The 24,216-nt window shown below is 47.3% G+C and overlaps 1 protein-coding gene across 2 annotated transcripts in view; it reads left to right on the top strand.

The window, feature by feature from the left end:
- The window catches only part of LOC140428305 (solute carrier family 12 member 5-like), a 1,013,162-nt gene that overhangs the window by 608,169 nt on the left and 380,777 nt on the right, over positions 1–24,216 (top strand). For both annotated transcript variants that reach the window (XM_072514639.1, XM_072514638.1), the window contains exon 4: positions 9,661–9,807. In XM_072514639.1, the coding sequence (XP_072370740.1) occupies positions 9,661–9,807 (147 nt within the window). The remainder of the gene's footprint in view (positions 1–9,660; positions 9,808–24,216) is intronic.

Here is a 24,216-nt window from a genome sequence, read left to right as displayed (position 1 = left end):
GTTATTCAGAGTGCCCCCCCATTACAAAAGACACACTCAATTTCCCACCATTACTTTGGCATAGGATGTCCTATGTGGCTATGTATATTTAAAGAGATAATCACGTGACAGAATCACCTGCCACAGCTTCCGTCTTCACCACTTTCTTTTGAGCGTGTGCAGTAATTGCCAAGCCAGAAAATAGCTTCCACAGTGGCGTAATGTCCGGAGCCTCCACTGAATTTTGTCAGGGGACAGTCTTCAATGATGTGAGTAATTGATTGGGGAGTGCCACAGCTGCAGCCTGGGCTTCCTGCGAGGCATCAGTTGTTCCAATTTGTTGGACAAAGGCCTTGGCCAGTGTGGAAATGGTTGAGGAGTGGCCAATGTTGGCGTGACAGGTTGAAGTCGGGTGGGTGGACTGTGGGATCTCTAACGTGGGAGTGGTTTTTAATGGTGGTGCATTGGTTCAATTCCTGCTGCGATCAAGTTTCTGCTGTTATTTCTTGATATGGTGGTCTTAACCACACAGGCTGGCATGATGGGAGGCGAGAACCAGGTGGATTGGTAAGGTCCTTCTGGAGCAGCAGGCTTGGGTTGATGTAACTTTTATCCAGGACCTTCCTTGTTGAAAACATCCTTCTTATGTAAAGAGGGTGGATGGTGCTCAGGACGGAGAACAAGGGGAGCTGAGTTGATCGGAGGGTACCCGGGATGACACATATTGTTGTGTTGTGCTGAATATCGACAAGACTGGGAAGGGATGAGTTGTACAGCTAGTGCACAGTACTCTGCAGTCGAGTAGACGATGGCAAGAGCTGAGGTCCTTAAGGTTTGAGCACCTGCACCCCATGTTTGCTAAGGAGGTTATTTCATGTTTTGATCTTAGCTGCTGTTTTGCTCAGATTTTATTTTGTGTGTCAGTGTTCGATCAAGGTTAACATCAAGATAAATGGCATATTGTTTGTGATTCAGTCTCTTGCCATTCACGGAGATGTTGAATTCCCCCTTGGCGTTGGCATTGTGAAGGTGGAATATGCTTGAGACTATTTTGTTGCTACTAGGCTGAAGGTGCCATGTCTTGCAGTAATTGGCCAGATTTGCAATATTGTTGTTTATTGTTGCCTCTAGTTTAGAAAATAACTGACCTTGAGAGGCACAGCAGATATCATCAGCAATAATGAATTTCCGAGACAGGGTTCAATGCAGATTGTTGGTATAGAGACTGAAAAGGGTTGCGGCTAGAACAGATCGCTGGGGAAGCCCGTTGGATTGTTTTCTCTTGCCGCTTGTCTCATCACCCACGTGCACCCTGAACAATCTGTCTCAGAGTAATAGTTTCATGGCGCCAGCTTATTCAGCCTTCAAGAGTTACTCCACCGCTGACTCTATCAGCTGTAAGATAAGTTATTCTAAGACCTTGCAGCGCACAGAGATCAGGGATATTGGTTGGTAGATTGAAAGAAAGTTTGTGTCTTTGCCTGGTTTTGGGAGGTCTATGACTTTGGGCATGCACCAGGATTTAGGCAATCTTCCTTTGCAGATAGAGCACTGCAATCTGCACTTTGCAGATCATTTCATTGATGATCAGCCACAATCGTAACCATAGAAATAGGTATCCTTTGCTTGCGGCATGGTAGCACAGTGGTTAGCACTGCTCCTTCACAGCGCCAGGGTCTCAGGTTCAATTCCTGCTTGGGTCACTGTATGTGCTGAGACTTCATGTTCTCCCCGTGACTGCGTGGGTTTCTTCTGGGTGCTCCGGCTTCCTCCCACAAGTCCCAAAAGATATGGGGCGTCATTCTCCGCCGGCGGGAGTCTCCGTTTTGCCGGCGCCCGGGGGTTTCCCGACGGCGTGGGGCTGCCCCACAATGGGAAACCCCATTGACCGGCCGGTGTTACGGAGACTCCCGCTGGCCGGTCGGGGCAGAAATGTGGCGGGGCGGGTAGGAGAATTTCGCCCATGCTTGTTGTACCCAAACAGGTGCCGGAGCCAGAGTGTGGTGATTAGGCGATTTTCACAGTAACTTCATTGCAGTGTAAATGTAAGCCTACTTGTGACAATAATAAAAGATTATTAAAAAAATATTATTATTTTATCAGCACTGTAGAGAAGTCAGAAATGGATTAAAGGGGCTTCTCGGGTACTTAGATCCTGCAGCAATATTCTATATCCTTGCCCCAATAATAGATGTTGTCAATGCCTACACCTTGCCCACTCTATTTAAATGAAGTTGATACTGGAAATTAGAGAAGAGTTCAGTGTTAGTCCGGTCAACAAACAGACCATCTACGATACATGTGACACTGAAATTTATTGAGGAGTATCCAAGGTAGTAGACCCCGAGTAACTGAGATATAAATTGTAGCAGGCAATTAGAATGTGCTAAAAGAAATGAGTAATGTTTGTAATTCTGCACCAACTGGCAGGTATCAAAAATTCTGTCTGGCGTGCAGAGCTTGAGGAAAGAACATCAGACACAAGCCATCATTTTCCTTTATAAAAGTTTTTGTTTTAGAAATTTAAAGTACCCAACTATTTTTTTTTTCCCAATTAAGGGGCAATTTAGCATTGCCAATCCACCTAACCTGCACATCTTTGGGTTGTTTGGGTGAAACCCACGCAGACATGGGGATAATGTGCAAACTCCACACGGACAGTGAGCCAGAGCCGGGATTCAAACCCACGTTCTCAGCGCATGCCGTCTTTCTCCTTTGTAAAATGTGCCTGAGCAGTTTCAGCCTTGTTCCGAGTCAGAAACACTGTGGAAAATTGCCTCGAACTTGGCAGTAAATTGGCATTTAGGAAGCCCAAAAGATGTCTGGTTTGGGAAATGGAAAAGCAGAAGGTGTCTTTCTGAATTTGGGATTGTGGTACACGTTTAGCACAGAGAAGAAGGACATTTCAAAACCTTGGGGTATCGGTGTGTATAGAGTGAATATATATCGATTAAGGGGCGTCTTGACAAATACATGAATAGGATGGGAATAGAGGGATATGGACCCCGGAAGTGGAGAAGATTTTAGTTTAGGCGGGCAGCATGGTTGGCGCAGGCTTGGAGGGCCGGAGGGCCTGTTCCTGTGCTGTACTTTTCTTTGTTCTACATGGACTCACCAAGGCTCCTTAGACAGCATCTTCCAAACCAACTAGCCAGTGACGCCCACATCCTGTAAATTAATAATAAAAATACATGGGTGGCTGGAAGATATGAATAAGACTTCCTTTCTCAAAATTATTGGACATGTGCCAAATAGAAATTAGGAGCAGTTCAATAAAAGACCCAGCACAAGGATCATGTTGTTCTCTGTGGGCAGCTACTGACATTCACTAACAATCCATCCCACCCCATCATCTCATGAGCGAATCACTGAGAGAGCATGATTAAGAGCTAGGCAACATGCACTCTACAATGCCACAAAGGGAAAATAAAGGGGTAAATTACAATGAAGACATGTGCAGCCACACTGTTGATCGATATCAATAGAATTTGGATTAGCAAGCCCTCTAGTGTTTAGATCACATCATTCAGAAAGGTCAGAACAAGATAACTATTGAGCAGTGCTGCTGGGTTTAGGTTCTGATGTAAGGCTGAAGGAAATAATGGTGTTTTCTTTTTTTTGCCCAGAATAATGAGTATCCATGTGCGTATATCTATGCCTGTAGTCACAGACAAGTTGGATATTGAATGAGTGAGTGAACTTCTGTTCACAAGGGATAGAGTTAAAGGTTGGGACCTGTATGTCCACATGCATACCATCGGTAATGCCCTAAAAATGCCATTGAAGATGTGCCAGGCTATCTCATTTGCTGTGTATTTCCAATGGAAGAATGGATCAACTAAGTGGCCTGACAGGCAAGGCTTCTTCAATCTTTGTGACAGCTGTGGACAGCAGGTGGGAAACATTTGACAAATGCTGCCTGTTGTTCCTTGGAAACACCAAGTGGTGTGAAAGGTGAAAGTGGATATGAGCTGTTTGGGACGTCCTTGTTTGGGGATTCCTTTCTGGGTGCGCCTCCATGTGCACTCTTCTATGATGAGATTGTTTGGGAGCTGTTGTGCCTGCCTTCAGGAGTGCGGATACTTCATGGACAATTGCCTCGTTCTGTTGATGCAGGTAGAAAGCCAAGGGAAGGTCTTAACTGAGTGTTTCATGTGCACGCATGACTGATTAGTATCTTTCTTTAATCCCCTGACAACAAGTGGATTCTCCAGAGTGAGTCTCAAACAGGTAACACAGTATGAAATCGAGCAAAAGCTGACACATGAAATTCCATGCAATTCAATATCACAATACTGTACATACAAAAATTCATTTCAAGTGTGTTGCTCATTCATTCAAAAATCACAAAGAAATGAATAATGGCAATAAAAAGAAGGAAAATTACCTGATCACAGACATCTAACTTTAATTAAAATGTATTAAAACTATTCCAAAGCATTAAAATAATCAGACAATGAGTCCCATCATGAGTGCATATCCTCAGCTATTCATCAAACTCCTGTTAAAAGTTCTTATGGAGAAGGGCACAAACATGTTCAAGAACAGATTTTTCCTGTAGCTGTGTGATTGTAGCCCTTTCCGTGAATGCATCCAACAGTAATATTGAGACAAGCGGAGATTTTCATTGTTCATGACAGGGTGGCACGGTGGCATAGTGGTTAGAACTGCTGCCTCACAGCACCAGTGACCCGGATTCGATTCCGGCCTCGGATGACTGTGTGGAGTTTGCATATTCTTCCCATGTCTGCGTGGGTTTCCTCAGGGTGCTGTGGTTTCCTCCCACAGTCCAAAGATGTGCAGGTTACGTGGATTGTCTGTGCTGAATTGCCCCTAGGTGGAGTTACGAAAAAGGATGGGGGATTGGCCGTAGGTGGGGTGTTCTTTCAGAGGGTCGGTGCAAACTCGATGAGCCAGGTGGCCTCCTTATGCACTGTAGGGATTCTATGATTCTATGACACTCTTTAATTCCATCAAACTTGTTGAGAGCAGATTTTATCAACATCAAATACCCTTCCTGACTGGTTCAATAATCTCTGAACCCTTAATCCACTTTCCTAAAACCACAGTTCCAGGAGACATCCAAAAGGGATAGTAGTCTCACCGATAGGCATATAGAAGAGATTCATGCTTGGAGGATCTATTCAAAAGGATTTTAGTTTTCTGAGGTAATATAGTTGTGTACATCTCTTGGCGACCACATCTGTGGACTGTTCCCTCCAATTCAACTTATCATCTACGTTGACACCGAGATACTTGTAGCTCGTAACTACTTCAATGCCCAAATCATGAATTTTCATGGAAACAATATTACTAATTGTCTTTTTGCTGAAATCTGTAGGTAGTTCTTTCATCTATTTTTTGTTCAGTTGAAGAGAATTGTCATCACACTATTTTACAAACATCTCCATTGAATTCCGACAGTTTACTTTGCTATTCTTTATAAAACCCACAACTATCAAATATTAGCACACTTCAGAATCATGCAATCATTGAACTCTGATTGAGAACCATTTGTGTAAACGATGTAAAGTAAAGGTTTAAGTACACAGCCTTGAGGAGATCCAGTGTTAGTTGATAACAACAAAGATCCTTCTAAAGCACAAAGTGAAGCCTACTGCTCAATCACATGTTCCTCAAATGCACCAATTTTCAAACCAGCTAAAAATAAATCAGTTCATTCACATCACCAAGATTGTCTGCGGACAAATAGGGGTCAATTCTCTTTTTCAATGTGAAGCCTGAAGAAGTTGGAAGTGTGAATAACCCAGGTGGGAGGGGTCTTTGATTATGCTGCCCGCTTTCCCAAGGCAGTAGGAGGTGTAGACAGAGTCAATGGATGGGAGGTGGGTTTGTATGATGGACTGAGCTGTGTTCACGACTCCCTATAGTTTTGCACGGTCTTGGACCGAGCAGTTGCCATACCAGGCTGTGATGCAGCCAGATAGGATGCTTTCTATGGTGCATCTGTAAAAAATGATGAGTCAATATGGACATGCTGAATTCCCTTAGTTTCCTGAGGATGTATATGCTCTGTTGTGCTTTCTTGGTCGTAGCATCAATGTGGGTGGACCAGGTCAGATTGTTGGTGATGTGCATACCTAGGAATTTGAAGCTGTCAACCATCTCCACCTCAGCACCATTGATGCAGACAGGGGTGTGTACAATACTTTGCTTCCTGGAGTCAATGACCAGCTCTTCAGTTTTGCTGACATTGAGGGAGAGATTGTTGTTGTTACACCACTCCACTAGATTCTCTATCTCCTGTACTCTGACTCATCGTTGTTCGAAATCCAATCCACTACGGTCGTGTCATCAGCAAACCTGTAGATGGAGTTGGAGCTAAATTCTGCCATATTGTCATTGTATTCATATCGTGACTTTAATGACGATAAATATCCCAAGATAATTCACAGGAGTGTCAACAAACAAAATTTGACACTGAGCCACATAAAGGGATATTAGGACAGGTGACAAAGCTTGATCAAAGAAGGAGATTCAAATGAGTGTAAAGAGGTTACAGAAAAAGAAATAGGCAAGGCCACAGGGCCAAGGGTGAGAAATTTAAAACCAGCGTGTTTCTGTTCTGGGATCCAATGTAAGCCAGTGGGAAAGGGAGTAATGGATCAATATGATTTGTGAGTTAGGACATGGGCAATAAAGATTTGGATGACCTCAATTTTGCTGAGGGTAGATGGTGGAAGGTCAACCAGGAGGACATTGAAATAGTTCAGTCCAAAGGTAACAAATGAGTGGATGACTACTAACATGAGGGAATGTGTTTTCTTTATAGAATTTACAGTGCAGAAGGAGGCCATTCGGCCCATCGAGTCTGCACCGGCTCTTGGAAAGAGCACCCTACCCAAGGTCAATACCTCCACCCTATCCCCATAACCCAGTAACCCCACCCAACACTAAGGGCAATTTTGGACACTAAGGGCAATTTATCATGGCCAATCCACCTAACCTGCACATCTTTGGACTGTGGGAGGAAACCGGAGCACCCGGAGGAAACCCACGCACACACGGGGAGGATGTGCAGACTCCGCATAGACAGTGACCCAAGCCGGAATCAAACCTGGGACCCTGGAGCCGTGAAGCAATTGTGCTATCCACAATGCTACCGTGCTGCCCAGAGTTAAAGAGTACAATGTATGAAAATGTATGCCACTGCCGCATTATAGGTACTTGAATGGTAAAATGAACTGCATAGTGGATTTCTCTAAGTCTTAAGTCTCAATGCCCCAAAATATAGAATGCTAGAAGGGAATGCTAGAGAGGAACAAAGTCAATTCTGAATAAAGACCTGACGATTCAATGGATGAAAAGGGATGAAGGACACCACCACGGTGGGAGTTCTGTTGTGTCACCATGATATTACACACAATCTTAACAGTCGCCAAGTGGGAGGAAGAGGTTATTCATTTTAATAGAGCAATAATATGAGGGGAGTGGGGAGGGGGGGTACAAAAAGCAATAGAATCTGATAAATATGTGCTAAAGTGTTTCACTGCATCAGTATTTCATCATAGTAACCGCTTTACGAGTGACAATTCACCTCCCACACAGAGCATTGGGAATAAATCCTGTTTGTTTTGACATGCTTTGTTTGTGTCTCTCACTCCTACACCTTGGGCAAGTTTGTTGCAAATTCAACCTATTATTGCTGAGGGACAATTCTCAGAAAACAAGCAAAATGTAGAAATTCTTTTGCCTGTCAACATATCAAAATAATAAGTTATTTTGCCTGAGACTGTCCTCTTCGTAACTCAGATTTCTGATTTTGATTTGAATAACCTGGAGGGTTTGTCTCTCGGTTAATAAAATACCTCAGGTTATGATCTGACTTCAGTTTGAGTTTGACTTCCTCTGGCTTGCACATTGAGTAGTTTAGCATTCTGTTTACTTCATTGATTGCAGTTCTGCAGTGATTAGACATACTGGACATTCAGACTGGGGCGAATTCTGCATATCATTCCATGAACTGCTTCAATGCCGATCGTGAAGTCCTTTCTCCTTCATAACTCCTTTATTATATCCAATGGTCAGCTCTGTAAATTAACTTGGGCTAAAGTTTGACTACCATTTTTCCACCTTTATGTTGAACTCATTTTGTATTTTTTCAACCACCTCCTCAGGATCTCTTAATTTGGTATAATGTGCAGGCGTCTGTAGACGTTCTCACCGTGCCAAGGTTAACGATAATAACCGACCAAAAAATTGAAGACTTTGATCCTGTTGAATATTATTTCAGTTATATACTGTTTCTGATTTAATTTTGTGATTCCTACTCTGCAAGCATCTTAAAAACAACCTTTGAGATATTACATTACGTGAATTGTTCAGCTTGAAGGAGTGTCTTTGTCATCAATATGTGTGGTGAAACAAGTTCCCTGAAGCACGCTGAATTAATCATAACTTCATCTCCGCTGATAGTCAGTCTGTTTCCTCCTGTGAGAACGCTCTGTGTTCCTCCATCCTGACTGCTCTTATCTTTGATATGCTCATTATTATCAGTTACACAGGTCACAAAGCATAAAAAGCAGATGATAAGAAGAATGCTGGAGCTAATCCGGATTATTTTTCAGAAGCTGCGTTGATGGTGGTACCCACCTTTGAAGCATTTGAAACTGTGGATTGACTGTGGGTTGCGAAACAGTGATGTTCTACTGCTTCCTCTGCAATAACATAGAATTGAAGAAATAAGAAACAATCAGGGGTGAAGGGGACAAGAACAGCTCTGGTCAATGAAGCTCTCCTCGGGAGTGCAAGTTACATGCTCTGAAGCTGTCACGCAGACTTCAATAACAAATAGCAGTGTACCATGAAATTATCATAGTCACCTTGAAATGTGAAAAGTACTCATTTGAGTTAGAAACTTGTCACGCTCAAGTTTGGAAGCATACCTGATGGTAGATTTCCAACACATGCCTGAACCTGGAGGCCTGCTGCTGGACACAAGTTGCCACAAACTCCAGAAACAGATCATCATTTTGCCTGGAGGCAATTTGTACTGGCTGGCGTACTGGCAATGGAATACATGTAAGTTGATGGGGGGAAGGTTCCCTTCAGCTGCTGCATGGATGTAAGTATAAAGAGCCTACCTCACCCTTTCTCTAGCAGCCTCTGGCAATCACTTGTTAGGCTGCTGTCGATCTAGGAAAGTAGTCATGGCTTTTTCAGTGCAGGTTCTGAAGGTCTTAAAGAATTTAACAGTGAGTCCTTGAAAAGGACGTAGCTCCCTCACTTCAATATTGAAGTCAAAACTGTGCTCAGTTCAGACAGCCATCTTGGCAACCGAGAAAGATAGCCTTAAACTTAGCAGTGGCCATAATGCCCAAGAGGTTACACCACAAAGTTCATGCACCCAATGTACAAGCGTAAATAGAAATGAATGCTGTGGCTTAATGGAACATTTTGAACCACATGATTGTAGGGTAAAATGTTGGCAGCTATCGGGCAGTCGCTGACGATGGGAGCCATCTAAGATTAATGAATTCTGAGTATTAGACAAGAAATGTAACATTCAGCATTGAAGTATGTATGTGTGATGCTTCCCGTGATGTCTTGATACCAATGCCATATTTACACTGGATATTTGTGACAGATCTTTCTTCACTGAAACTTCAGAGCTGAGACAGTTTTAATTTTTTCACTTTCATTTCTTTTCTTTTCTTGCAGACTACACGGATGGGTACAATCATGGGAGTCTACTTTCCCTGCCTGCAGAATATTTTTGGAGTCATATTGTTCTTGCGTCTGACATGGGTTGTTGGGGCCGGTGGAATCATGGAATCTTTCTTCATCGTTATATTGTGCTGCTCCTGTGTAAGTAACAATTCCCGCCCAACTTGCTCATCTGAGAGATGTCTTTAACACCTAACAGAATATTGCGCTCAGGGGACACTTTTCAAGCTCGACTTGCAAAACAGGACAAGCCAAGCATTCTAAACGCTCAATAACAGGATGAAACTGCTTTTCATTCTTCTCCCACCAGGCCTCAAGAACGGGCAAAGCCAAGGGTTGAAAGGAGAGATGACAATGATGTGTGTCAGGGCTGTGGTAGGACACATTGCACAAACGATGGGACAATGTTGCAGCAATTTCTGTCTAATTATTCCAGGCATGTACTGAATTAGTGTTTAATTCCAGCTGTGTAACATAAGAATGTACAGGATTGGAGAAAACCATGACAGTCCCTCTGACCAGTCCTAGTTCAATCAACAAATGGGCAGCAGGCATTCTAGATATATGTTAAAAAAACAAGGCTGTAGTTTCCCTTATGACTGACTTAGTGAATACACTGTCAATGTGGAGTTGAGTTATATGGAACAGAATCAATGCCCACCAAACCCTAACCCTAACTCTAACCCTAATGCACTATCTGATCATAACCATGATGTGACAGAGCTGCTCCACAGCTGGAACTCTCTGAAAATCATCATTGTCTAGGTTTACACTTGAACAAAGACCATTTGGGCAAAGTACCAGAAAGCATATGGTACTCATAAAATCGTACCTGCTGTGAAGTTTGACAGAACAACAAAAAAAAAATTCCAAGCAATATTAATGGACATCTCCGAATGCATGAAGATAGAGAAATTCAAGTAGAATTTACTCTAAGCCTCATGTAAATCCTTGGTGTAATAGCACGAGGTATCGCTGAGGAGGCTTCTTGTATAACAAAGTGGTTTATTTAAAACAACAATGAGATTTAACTATATATAGGCACAGGTATTTACTCCTTGGCTGCTGGATCCACACTGCCTGGGCCCCTGATCCCCGGGTCCTACCCTTTTCCCCCATTGTTTGGGGTTCGCACGCTCCCACACAATAAGCCCGAATGGGTTATGTGACCAGCAAAAGACTGTTCCTTAAAGGGACCATGCTACCACATCCATCTTCCCTTAAGTCACTAAACAATAAATGCTTCATGAGTTACTAACAGGTAACTATTTACAATGAGGGCAGAGCCATAAAAAGGGAGTAGTACAATACAGTCCTTCATAAGATCAGTCTATCAGGTGACTTCCTAGGTTTGGTGAAGTGCCTCAGTTCCCTGACAGGTTCCTCCACCAGTGAGGTAGTGTCCTCATTACTACGGGAGGTTGCCTCGAAGTCTCGGTAGGTGCATTGGGTGCTTCCCATTCTCCCGTTCCCTCAGAAGTAGTAAGTGGGGCCTCTTGTGAACCCCGCGGTTCCCTTGCTTTAGGCTCTGCTGAAGGGACGTTAGTAGTGCCTACTGGATCCGCCTGTTTAGTAATTCGGGCTGCAGCCTCTCTGCACCTTATATAATCTACGTGCTTCCATACTCCTCTCCCTTGTAAGTCCACCAGGTAGAGACAGGACCAGATTTTGCCACAATTTTCCCAGGTATCCACATCGTGGTATTTCTTTTGCGTAGTTTACCTCACCTTCACCTTCCCCGCCAGTTTAGGGAACACCAGGTCTAACTGAGTACTTGATTAAGGCAAGTGCTTGAGTTGCTTGGTCTCGTGAACCTCACTTATTTTGTTTTCAACAATCCAGCATTCATAGCAACTTAGAACCCTGCCATTGAACAAACAACAAGGAGGAGTTTTATCTCCCTCCTTGAGCAAAAACCATATCCAACAGGATTAAGCTCCAAGTTGTGCACTTAGTACTCTTTGAGAGCCATATGGCTATTTTAATGCTATCAACATCATCCCATCTCCACTCAAAACTATACTTAACCTTTTTTCCTTGCAAACAATGCCCAATCTCCAATATTTCTTCCCACACCAAAGGCTTTGAATGTGTTGTTAACTTCAAAATCCGTACCCATGTTTTCCGTAACTCCATATTTGAATCCCTTCAGTCATGCTTCTATTCCTTCTAGGAAACTGAAAAAGCCCAGTTGAAAGCCACAGATGGAATCCTCTCTGTGTTGCGACTATGGCGCACATGCTCCCAATTCTTATCAATGCAATTTTTGACCTGGTCGACAAGGCCATCATCCTTCAGTGCCACCCCTCCATTGTTCAGCTGATTTACACTGCCTTCATCTGATTCCATTCTTACCATCAGACTGTGGGCATAGCATATCCAGCACTTGCTTCTCTTCTTACCACAGCATCATCACCGGGAGTCCCACAAGTATGTATTTTTGGTTCCCTTCTCATCTTCATCTACATGTTGTCCATTGGTGATACCATCAGGAAGCATAGTATTAAATCCCACGTGTACAACAATGAAACTCAGTGCTACTCCTCCAAAACACCTCCAGTATCTCTGGGAAAACTGGAGGAATTTAGAAGACGAAGGGGAAATCCAGTTGTTGTGGTCTATATTGGAACAAACAGCGTAAGTAGACTTGGGGGAGGAGGATCCTTTTGAGGGAGTATCAAGAGTGAGGAGCAAAATGAAAAAGTGGGACCTTAAGAGTAATAATCTTTGTATTATTGCCGAGCCGTAGGCAAATTGGTATTGAGACAGACAAGTCAGGAGGATTAACACATAGCTAAAGAGCTGTTAATTTTCATGGGGCACTGGGATCAGTACTGGACCCAGAAAGAACTATACCAATGGAAGAGGCTCTACCTGAATCAGAGTGGGACCAATGTCCTAGTCGAAAGGGTAATTAAGTGGCAAAGGCTTGAAACTAGTAAGATAAGGGAGAGACCTTCAGAAAATGAAACAAGTTTAAACATAAATACAACAGGAAAGGAAAGTATGGTCATGGAATAATTAGAATTATAGAACAGGAGCATATAAAAATCGCTAAAAAATAAAGTGGGAGGAACTTCAATGAAAAATGAGTGAAACTGTCTGTGCAGTAATGTCTGTTATAAATCAGGGAAACTGGAGGCAGTAATACATGATGAGGAACCAGATGTCGGGATTACTGACACATGGCTACAGAAAACCAGCACTGGGAATTAAACACTGCAGGCATTTAAAAGATCTACTTATGAAAGATAACATAATAGCAGTAGAAAAAAATGATGCAGCTGTTAGTAGGACAGGAATAGAATCCATGCAGACAGAGGTAAAAGATATTAACAGATCAATCGCATTAATGGGGTAACTATGACCACTTAGTAGTGGAAGGGAGGTGGAGAAAGAAACAAGTATACAAAGTAGGAAAATGAATACAAGGGATTGGATAATATTCAATGGGAATTTCAACAATCCCCAAATTTATTGGCCAGAAAACATTGGATCGAGTAACAAGAAATGAACCAGAGTTGGTAAAAGAAGTAAAAGCAGAGAAAGATCTGGACAATAGTGACCATAATATTGCACACTTAAATAATTGAGAAGGAGAACTGCATAACAAAGATTGAGGTAAGAGGTTGGAGAAAAGCAGATTTTGAGGGACTGAGAATTTGCATTGTTTTACATTTTGTTCACCAAAATCGTTGGGTGGGATACTCTGGCCTCCCACGGCATGTATCTCAGTGTCAGGAGGCGGCGCGCCATTCACTGGTGGTAAGATTCTCTGGTCCTACCGGCAGCGCAAATCCCCCACCACCACCCCGGGGGTTTTTGGTGGGGTGGGTGACTACAATGGGAATTCTCATTGACAATTGGGGGAACAGAGAATCCCACTTCCAGTGAATGGCACGCCGCCTCCTGGCACCGAGAAACATGTGGCTGGGAGGCTGGAGTTTCCCGCCCAACAATTTTGGCAAACAACAGTGCAAAACAAACCAGCAAGGGCTTTCTCGCCCATTGTCACTCAATCAAATGACCAAGTCTTTGTCACACTGCTTCTTGTGAGACCTGGTTACCACATTCCCTACATTACAAGAGTGACTACACTTCGAAAGTACTTCTTTAGTTGTAAAGCCATCCTGATTTCTTGAAAGGTGTGATATAAATGTATGTATTCGAAAAAAATGATATTGCTGCACTTATTCAATTTGAAAATGTAAATGGATTAAATTATATTAACCATAAAAGTCCTGTTTAACATAAAGATCCTGGGGTGGATCCCCTTTTGGGAGGTGATGTTCTCCCAGCAGAGCTGAATTGCACCAATTTTACGATGCCCTTGTGGTCATAAAGCAGGATGCAATTCTGAATTCCTTGCCTCGAAAATGTATGCATGCCATGGAATACGAGGAATTTCGTATTCCATGGAATTTCCCGCACGTATCCCAATATTGGGCTGACAAATTAAGTGGGCAGCCCTCTAACGGAGTCCCACAGCCGGAGCCACCCACCCCCACACTGCAGATCGGCCACAACGCTCCCCTTCCCCTCCCCCCCACCGCAAATTGGCCACGACTGGAGAATCATGACTGGAGGGTGGAGCAAAGGGCTCTGGTTCTGCTAAATAGATGCAAATGGGTCATTACGCCCCATTTAGGGCAGCACGGTAGCATAGTGGTTAGCACAGTTGCTTCACAGCTCCAGGGTCCCAGGTTTGATTCCCAGCTTGGGTCACTGTCTGTGCGGAGTCTGCACCTTCTCCCCGTGTGTGCGTAGGTTTCCTCTGGGTGCTCCAGTTTCCTCTCACAGTCCAAAGATGTGCGGGTTAGGTGGATTGGCCATGCACAAATTGCCCTTAGTGTCCAAAAAAAAAGGTGAATGGGGCTTACTGGGTTACGGGGATAGGGTAGAGATGGAGGCTTGAGTTGAGTGCTCTTTGTAAGAGCCGGTAAAGACTTGATGGGTAAATGGCCTTCTTCTGCACTGTAAATTCTATGATTCTATGTGTTTATTTGAATGGTTCCACTGGCGTGCAATGTGGAATTTGTTCATACTGCCAGCGAGGGGTTGGAGCATGGAATTTGGGCCGGTGTCCGGTGCCGATTGCGATTTTGCCCTGATGCCCGATTCTCTGTCCCATCAGGGAATGCATTCTGGGCATCCTGGGTGTGACATTATCATAAATATAGAGAACTGTAAGGGTTAATGTAATGTCTAAATCAACAACTAGAGGGAGCTAGATGTACAACTATGTAAGGCTTGTGGGTGAGAGGTTGAGGAGAAACCTAGAGGACGGACTGAACGAAACATCGTGTGAGTGAGGGCAGACCATAGTTAATGTAATAGTGTAGAGATTAGTTGTAGATGCGTTTAGATTATATGTTTATTATTAACTGTGTATTATATAGGAGTAAGTGTTGAATCCAATTAAATAGTGTTCATAAATTTATAGCTTTGTTCAAGTTAAAAGCTATTTGTGGGGCGAAATTCTCCTACCCGCCCCGCCACATTTCTGCCCCGACCGGCCGGCGGGAGTCTCCGTAACACCGGCCAGTCAATGGGGTTTCCCATTGTGGGGCAGCCCCACGCCGTCGGGAAACCCCCGGGCGCCGGCAAAACGGAGACTCCCGCCGGCTGAGAATGACGCCCGTGGTCTTTGTGAACACTACGCCAACCATCCTTAAAATTAGCAACACAAAGAAAATCACACCAGGGATGGAAAATCCCGTCCCCAGTACTTCATTTGTTCCGAACTCAGTTGATCAAAATAGCTTGGTTGAACAACCTTATGAAAACTAAAGATGAGATAGTTTGTTGTTTATGGAACCTGAGTACCTCGTGAACTCAGGTGTCAAGACAGATTATTTGACACTGTAAGATTAAAATAGAATTAATGGTGCTTTTGTCTTCTCAAACATATGGGAATTGTTTTCTCCTTTTTTTTAGTCAAGGTTATCTTGAACAGTGTGTACCAGCCATTTGAAAGACACTTCATTATCACTTTCTCTGACTGAGTTTGCTCTTGCCAAGTTGCTACATTGTCACAGTGAATCGTGCTTGTGAGGAAGGTGAAAGCACTATTCCTCCATCTGTATCGAATGAATGATGTCTCTTTTATTCTTCATTTCCTTTATTGCGAGACAAACACTGGCTTAATTGGTCGTGCTGTAATTGGGAATCTGCTGCTGCTGCCTTTTGCTATGTTTTCAGCTGTCCCAAATGTGAGAAAGAAGCCTAGCTCTCCTGATGGCGAAGGGCACCATTGAAATATGTAGACCTGAGAGGTTGCAGGGTATTTTTAAGCTAAGTTAAATAATTTACAGAAATAAAAGCCAAACTGCAGATGCTGGAAATCTGAAGTAAACACAGAAAATGCTGGATAAACTCAATAGGTCTGGCAGCATCTGTGGAGAGAGAAACAGAGTTAAAGGCCAGAATTCTCTGTTTTGGGAGTCTGGGGGCCAGATTCTCCGTTGTCATACGCCGATATCGTAATCGCCGATCGGGCGGAGAATCCCGTCCGGCGCCCAAAGCGGGTCGGTGCCGGTTTCCTAACCTCCGCAACATCCATAATAGCATCATCGCATCACGCACCGCACGCCATTGGAATGGCATTGGTGCATTACCTGAAGGCCCTCCCCCGATGCTCCGCCTCCGATGGGCCGAGTTCCCGACCCCACAATTGACATGTGGATGAACAGTCGAGAACCCGGCGTGGCGGTGCAGACTGTGTCAAGCGCCGCCACAGTAGACCGGGAGCCATGCTGCTGGCCAAGGGCGCTTCCGCGAGGGCTGGGGGGATCTGGTGGGGGATGGCCAGGGGTTGTCCTGTGGGGCACTGTTTGGCAGGTCGGGCCCGCGTATGGTCATGTTGTATGGTGCGACTGCTGCAGGCCGTCGCCGTACGCAAGCGCGGCCACGGACCCGGCCATTCTCCGGGAACTGGGAATTTTACCCGGCGCGGCTGCTAGCCCCTCACCGGTCCCGGAATCGGTGAGTGTTCAGCTCCAATTTTGGCATCGTAAAACGCCACAGTTCCCATGCCGCTGTCGGCACTTAGCCGCGATATCGGAGAATCCAGCCCCATGTTTTCCCACAGGAGGTGAATTGGAACTGATTTGTGCTCCTGCAAAATCAGGAAGCAATCCAGTATCCCTCGCCAAGCAGATTTATGCATGGCAAGGAATACGAGGATTCCCGAATGAATCTCCCATCGGGCCGTGACTTTGAGTGGGCGGCCCGATAGCGAGGTCCCATGCCTGGCCACCACCCCCCGTAACTGAATTTATTCAAGCAGAGTTAGATAGATTTTTGATAGACAAAGAGGTCATGGGTTATGGCGGGGGAGAGCCAGGACAGTGGAGTTCGGCCATGATCAAATGGAATGGTGGAGCAGGTTCAAAGGAAAGGGTCAAATGGCCTACTCCTGCTCCCAAGTCCTATGTTCTAATGCTCCGATAAAAGCATGAATTTTATGGAACTTCATGAAGACACTGGGCACCATTCAATGAGAACATGGATCAGATAACCAGAAATTATTTTTGGTAATTTGTACATAACAAGATCCGACAAACAACATTGTGATGATGACTATGGTTGCACAGAGCTGGGCGCAACAGGTGAAACCTGGAAGAAGGCGAAATTGGGCTTCGTGGGGGCCAATCACAAGTCACCAACTTGCTCCACCCGATGCGATCTGGATCACACCCTCTCTGGGTAAGATATGTGAGGGACTCTCGAGCTCATTCAGAGATTGGGACACCCTTTCAAAAAGGTGCTCCAATCTTTGAGGAGCCGATCTGATGGAGGGTTCAGCTCCCCACTGCTTTACAAAATTTCTTAGTGTATGCTGGACCAGTGAGAAACTTCTCAAGGCACAAAAAAATGACTTAGGGCGTCCCGCCTGAACCATGGAGCAACGTGGCCGGGAGAGGCCTCTTCCAGGATTTCCCTGCCTCGCCATGCCTCACGAGTTCTAACGGGAAATCTAACTAGCAAATCTGCATATTAGGCTGAGTAGCTAATCCACTATAATATACACTCGTCTGATCTCCCTGAGGCTTTGGGATCTAACCCCTTCGCCTCCAATACTTTAGCCTTGCGCCATTCAGTACTGGTCCCCACAAACAGAACAGCAATTGGGGAGGTTGGTCTCCCAAGGGATCGGAGGCCACTGGGTGGTAGACCTCCAGACAGGGTGGCACACTGGCACTGCTGGTGCCACCTGGACACCTTGGTACTGCCAGCCTGGCACCACCAGCCTGGCAGTGCTACCTGGGTGATAGCCTGGCACTGCCAGGGTCATGACCAGGCTGGCAGGGACACTGCCAGGTGCCATGCTGACATTATGCCCATGCTAGAGATTGGACCCGGTGGGGGTGGCTTGCTGGTGTGAAGAGAGGTGCAGTGGGCCGTGGACCCAGTATAGATGAGTTTGAGCGTTGGGGCGGGTGTGTCGGGAGGTCGAGAGATCGGGGCCCCATTTTAAAATCTCAGCCAGCACCAAGGAGTTCCTGCGAGCGGAGCTCCTCAGTGCAAGAAATGCGAATGAGTGCGGGCACAACGGGGCATTCCTCGTTGAGCCACAAAAAATTACTGTTATTAGCTGTTAGCTAATGAGTGCTGTTAGCTAGCAGAGTCATTCCTGCCGCTACAAACAGTGGGAACGACCCCTCGATTCCTACCCAGAACAGACTGTGTTTGGTTAGATCGCGACAACATGGGGGTGAGTACCGGTCTGGGGTTCACCTAAAATGCCGGTGGGAAAAACCCCGCCAAACTTGCCTAAAATAACACTTAGAGCTTGATTCAACTAATTTGGAACAAAGTCCCATAGCGAGCGAGTTTAGCCACGTGTTTCCCAGCGCTCGCAGTACCGTGAAACACTTGGCTATTCATCCCGACTTAGGTTGTATATGGGGCCACAGTGAGGAACGCACGGCCGAGGCTGCACATAGCCCCGTTTTGTACACTGGGAGCTCTGCTCACCGGAAAACCCCAGTGTAGCGAGAGATCTCCAAGGCCCCTGAAGCGAATCCCCCCCCCCCGACTTACCCCACCCAAAGCCCACCCCAACACCCAAGTATACCCCCAGCCTTATCACATGCACAAAGAATGTCAGCTTGGCACCAGCAACCTGACACCCTGGCAATGCCCATGCCAGCTAGCAGTGCCATCTGGGCAGTGCCCGGTTTGCACCCAGGTGGCACTGCCAGGGTATCAGGCTGGCAGTCATGGTGACCCGGTGGCACCAGCAGTGCCAAGGCACCACCTTGTCCAAAGGAGATCCCCCCCATTCTGTCTAGTCCCTATTTGTGGAGACCAGTATCAAACAGCGCTCGCCTGAAATCTCCAAGGCAAAGAGGGTGAGTCCTAAAGCCTCAGGTACCTTGGGAATCTGCACACTAGAGTCAGACTAGCTGTCTCACTCTAATATGCGGATTTGTCAAATGTGATCCTGCCCACAATGGGTGGGGTTTACATCGCAACGTCTCGCGAGATCGTGTTGAGTCTTGTGACGCGCTGCAAGCAGGGTAGATCCCAGGAGCAGGGTCTCCCAGCTTTTATTGGCCACGCTGTGCCACTGCAAGCTTCTTTTTGGGCGCAACATGGTCTTGGATTGTGCCGATAGAAATTCTTTGAGTGAATCACACCCAAATATAGTAATAGTGCGGTGGAGTTTTTTTTATCCTCACCTGAGGGGACAGGACTTTGGTTTAATATCTCATCAGAAAGGTGACACTTTGTCACTCCCTCAGTACTGCAAGTTTGGACCTGTTTATGGGCTAGCAATGGCTTGGAACTAGTGCAATTCCAATGCATGATGGCATCTGATTCGCTGGTATCGGGATCGGCACTCGAGAACCTGACAAGCTGCAGCCACATATCAGCACTCCACTCCCCACACACACTCATTCCAGCCAACAAAATGGCAACACGAAGATCGGCAGAACAGGGGGACACCACGCCACCTGGGACACCCGAATGACTGCCAAGCCTGTGCAGCCCAGTCGCTCCAGAGGACAGGCTCCAAAGGGGACCCAGGTTACAGGGATTTACAGCAGGTCGCCTCCATTCCTGATGTACAGTCTGGGGAACCACGAAGTCAGAGCATTAGGGCTCCTAAGGCCGGAAAGCTAGACACCAGTTATGTTGGCATGGGTGCAGTGGATAGGATAGTGTTAGGGGCTAGGGCAGATATGTATATCATAGTAAACACCTCTGTACACTAACGTTGGAAGCCACTGGTGGGGGCGTGGGCATCGGAGGTGGGCCAGGTCAGGGCCGCAAGGGCAGCCAGCGCACACCGCCCCGGTCCCCATCCCCACCCCCTACCACTCCGCTTCCCCCCACACTCCTCCTCGCCACACCCTGGAGCCTGTCCCCACCGATGCCCACAATGATTTGATGGGACCTAGCATGGAGTGGCCAGCTGGTATGCAGGGATCATCCTGGTGGACGGTGGACTGTGATAGTGAGGGCAGGAGTCAGACTCCATTCAGCGATGCAGAGTACCAGAGCTCATCGCGGAATGGGTCATCATTATCCTCATTCCCATGGGCCAGACCTGCTGATTGCCAACCCATGGCCAGCACCATGCAGTGAGGCAGGTATGGAGGGTGTTGGGGGGTGGTGAGTATAGGGAGAGTGGACGAGGGAGGGGGTGTTTGGAGGGGGACAATGTGGGATAGGACGGTAGGGCTGCCGATATCCAGTCCCCCTAGTCGGTGAATGTGGAGGCGATTAGAGCATTTTTGCACGTCGGCCCAGGCATACACGCTGTGCAACCCCGTGGCCCTCCTCTGCACCCTCCTCATTGGATGAGGCCAGGCATTCACCCTCCTCCTCCAGCATGTCGCCCCTCTGCTGTGTGAAGTTGTGGAGGATGCAGCAGACCACCACGATGTGGGAGACTCTCCGAGCATTATACTGGAGGGCCCCTCCAGAGCAGTCCAGGTACCTGAACCGCACCTTGAGCATGCCAATGCACCGCCCGATCACGCCCCTGGTTGCTGCATGGACGTCGTTGTAGGGGTTCTCCACGTTGGTCTGTGGCCTCTGGTTAGGTGTAATCAGCCATGACCGCAGCGGATAACCTCTGTCACCTAGGAGCCAACCCCTCACTCGAGGCTGTGCCTCGAAAGTGTCGGGAACCGTCGAGTGTGCCAGGATGAAGGCGCCATGCACACTGCCCGGGTCTCGGGCGCAGACGTGCATGATGTGCATCTTGTGGTCACATACCAACTGGAACCCCTTTTGGTTTGTGAAGACAACCCCTCATGCGCTTGTGCTCATAGGGAGACATGCATCCCTCAGATCACCCCATGGATCTAGGTAAACCCACGATGGTGGCGAATCCCGCTGCCCAGACAACCTGGTGGGCTTAGTCCACACCAAAGGTAATGTATTGTGCCGAGCGGGCATGCAAAGCTTCTGTTACGGCGCGGATGCGCCTGTGCACCAAGGTCGGTGAGTTCCGGGACAGGTCCCCGCTCGGTGCTCAAAAGGACCCCGTGGCGTAAATGTTCAGGGCAACCGTCACCTTAATGCCCACCGGGAGCAGGTGTCCTCCCCTATACCTCCATGGTGCCAGATGTGCCATGATCTGGCAGAGATGTCGCATGGTCCCCCTGCTCAGTTGGCGACACGCTCGGTCCGCCAGGATCTCAAATGAAAGGCGCTGAGACATGACGCGGCGCCTCATTCCTACCTCCTCGGCCTGTTGGACGGCCGACTCGCCACCCTCACCGGCTGTTCCTCTGCGGCAGGTTCCTGTTCTGCAGGACCCTCCCCGAGCAGGTCCGGCTCCTACAGCCTCAATGCATCAGCGACGGCTGCGGCAGCGAGGATGATGGCAACCATGCCTGATTGGATACCGGAATCCATTGTCTGCAGGGGGTTTGCATGGTCGGTACCCCTGTGCCCCGTCAGGCCCAACGGGCTACATGGTGGACCTGGCCTGCATTGCAGCCCCTGCCTCTCCGTGTACCCCTTCTACCCTCCCCTTCCATCCCATTTCCACACCCCGCCCAGCTGTTTCCCCTGGCACTCTGCCCTTCAAACCGCACCCCTGGCTCCGTTGATGCCCTGCACCGGGGTACCAGCAGGGGAATTGGTGGCTGGCCCTGCACATGCCAGCTGTATGGTGCCCTCCTGTGGGATCTACTGTGGGCATCCTTGGGTGGGCCATGTGATGCCTTGCCAGCAAGGTGGTGCCCGGGCGTGGGTTAGCAGGCAGGGGGGTGGGGCACCCATACGGTGGGTGTCGCTCTGCATAACCAAAGGCCATGATGGACGGTCAGTGGACTGCGCAGCAAGATGGCTGTCTTGCAGACTGTGGAAATGGCAGCCCGTGGCTGGACACCCCGGTTCCAGGGGGGCAACCCAACCTCATGGCCCATCCCCTGGCATCCCTTGCTACTCTCACTTGCAGATAACGTCCCCAGCCAGTAGCAGCACTGGCAACCCACTGTTGCACCTTTGGGAACATGTCCTACCTCCTCCATCTCTTTCAGCAGCCACAGTGCCTGCTTCCCAAATTTATTCACTACAAATGAATCTCGCCGTTGGTAATTCCTCCTGGTGGAGGCCCAGAGAATACCGGGGCAGGCCAATTAATGATGTGCCAACAGCGTTTAGTGTACACTTTGCACGGCCACGCCAACGTGCGGTGTAGAATGTATTCATGCCGCTGTCAAGGGGCCAGAGCATGGCATTCCATTTGGAGCCTGGCCCCTGCCAGGATCTTCGGCTGACGCGCGATTCTCCCACCAATCATGTTTCCTGATTCCGGCGTCGGCCGACGAGAATCCCGCCCCTTACATCACTTCCAGCACCTTCTTCTGCAGCTGTTGTCATGATATTCAAACACACACATCATGATAGACACACCAACAGACAAATCAGAACACACAACACCACAACCAATGACAGAAAGATATAAAAGCACAGACACGACCCCCGGTGGTCAGTATTAGCTGCAGAGGAGGACCAGGACAGATCTGTTACCAAACACACTCAGGGAGACAGCACGTGCAGAGTATCCAGAACGAACTGTATTATAAGAGTTAAAATAAAATAGAGTTGTACCACATACAACTGTGTTGGCTCATCTGTGCACCAGAGCACCCAACACCACATGGTACAGGAGTGGATCGATACCTGCCGGCATACCTCAGTGTACACAGACAACCAGCAGTGCCCAGGCAAAATGATAGAGCTCCCGGTTCCGCAGCCGCTCCAGTGCTACGGCGATCTCTGCGAAAACTGGCGGCGATTCCGGCAATGGTTCGAATTGTTCCTGGTGGCAGCTGAACTCCAAGACCTGGATGATAGCGAAAAAATTGAATTTCTCCTCACCATCGCCGGTGCAAGGGCAAGAGAAATATTCACAAGGTTCAGGTTCTTCAGGAGGCAGCAAAGGTACGATTACCAGGCAGTCCTGGACAAATTCTCCAAGTACTGTGAAGAAAACGCAATCCAATTGGCAAGTAAAGGTAAGAAAAGCTGCAGTACTCACCTCGTGGCTGGGATCCCGGAGCCCGAATTCCCAGAGGCCGAAATGCCGGGCCTGAGAGGGGGCTGGGTCGAGGTCGGCGGCCATCTTGCTAAAGGTATCACGCTAGTACAGTTGCGCGAGCAGTGCGCAGAACCGGAAGTTTCGTTTGAGCATGCGCGAAATGCTGCCCATGCGCAGTCAAGAAAATGGCCATCGGTAAAGGAACAGCGATCTGAGCATGCGCAGTCGCTTCCTACGTGCTACATACCGAGCGTCAGGATGTCAGAGGCCCCAGACTGCACCAATTTAAAGGGGAAATGTCCCAAATCCAATTTAAAAGGGAAACGTCCCAAATCAAAAAAACAAAAATCTGTTAAAGCTGTAAAACAACCTTCCCTCACCTGGAATGACAGCACATTGCCGCAAATTGACCCAGGAGATGAATTTGACCTCCGAAGAACCCTCCGACAAGCAGTCACCTACGCACAAGCCGATGATTCCGACCTCGAATACTTCGATGACGATCTTTACAGTGTTTCCGGACCTCGCGAGCCCAATGATAGCTCCGTGGTCCTATACGACTATGACTCGGACGAACCTTTCGTGTTGCACATTGGCGGCCCCCACATTGAATCCGACGCAGATGCGGATTCATTCTTCGGATTTGAGGATCTTCAATCCAGCAGATATGACGTTCCAACTTATCAGTACCGGATGATGCTGCAGCCTGACATTAACAGACAGGGAGCGGTGCAAGCACACGGAGAGTGCCCTGCTGCCACACAGAGCGTGGTCCACGTCCCGCTCAACATTCCCGACTCTATGAAAGAAGACATGCAAGACTCCAGAGTGCAGTCCTCGCATGAACCAGAAGTGACTCCAGTGTCACAAGCTTCCACAGCAAGCTCGTGGACAGACTCCACAATTGCAGAAATGCAAGACTCCAGAGCGCAGTCCTTGCACGGACAAGAAGTGACTCCAGTGTCACAAGCCTCCACAGAGAGCTCGTGGACAGCCTCCACGATAGAAGCAACGCAAGACTCCAGAGTGCAGTCCTTGCA

Source organism: Scyliorhinus torazame, chromosome 8 (assembly GCF_047496885.1).
Source record: "Scyliorhinus torazame isolate Kashiwa2021f chromosome 8, sScyTor2.1, whole genome shotgun sequence".
Lineage (NCBI taxonomy): Eukaryota > Metazoa > Chordata > Chondrichthyes > Carcharhiniformes > Scyliorhinidae > Scyliorhinus > Scyliorhinus torazame.
Note: the sequence above shows the minus strand (reverse complement) of the source record. Positions and strands in the feature narration are given on the sequence as shown.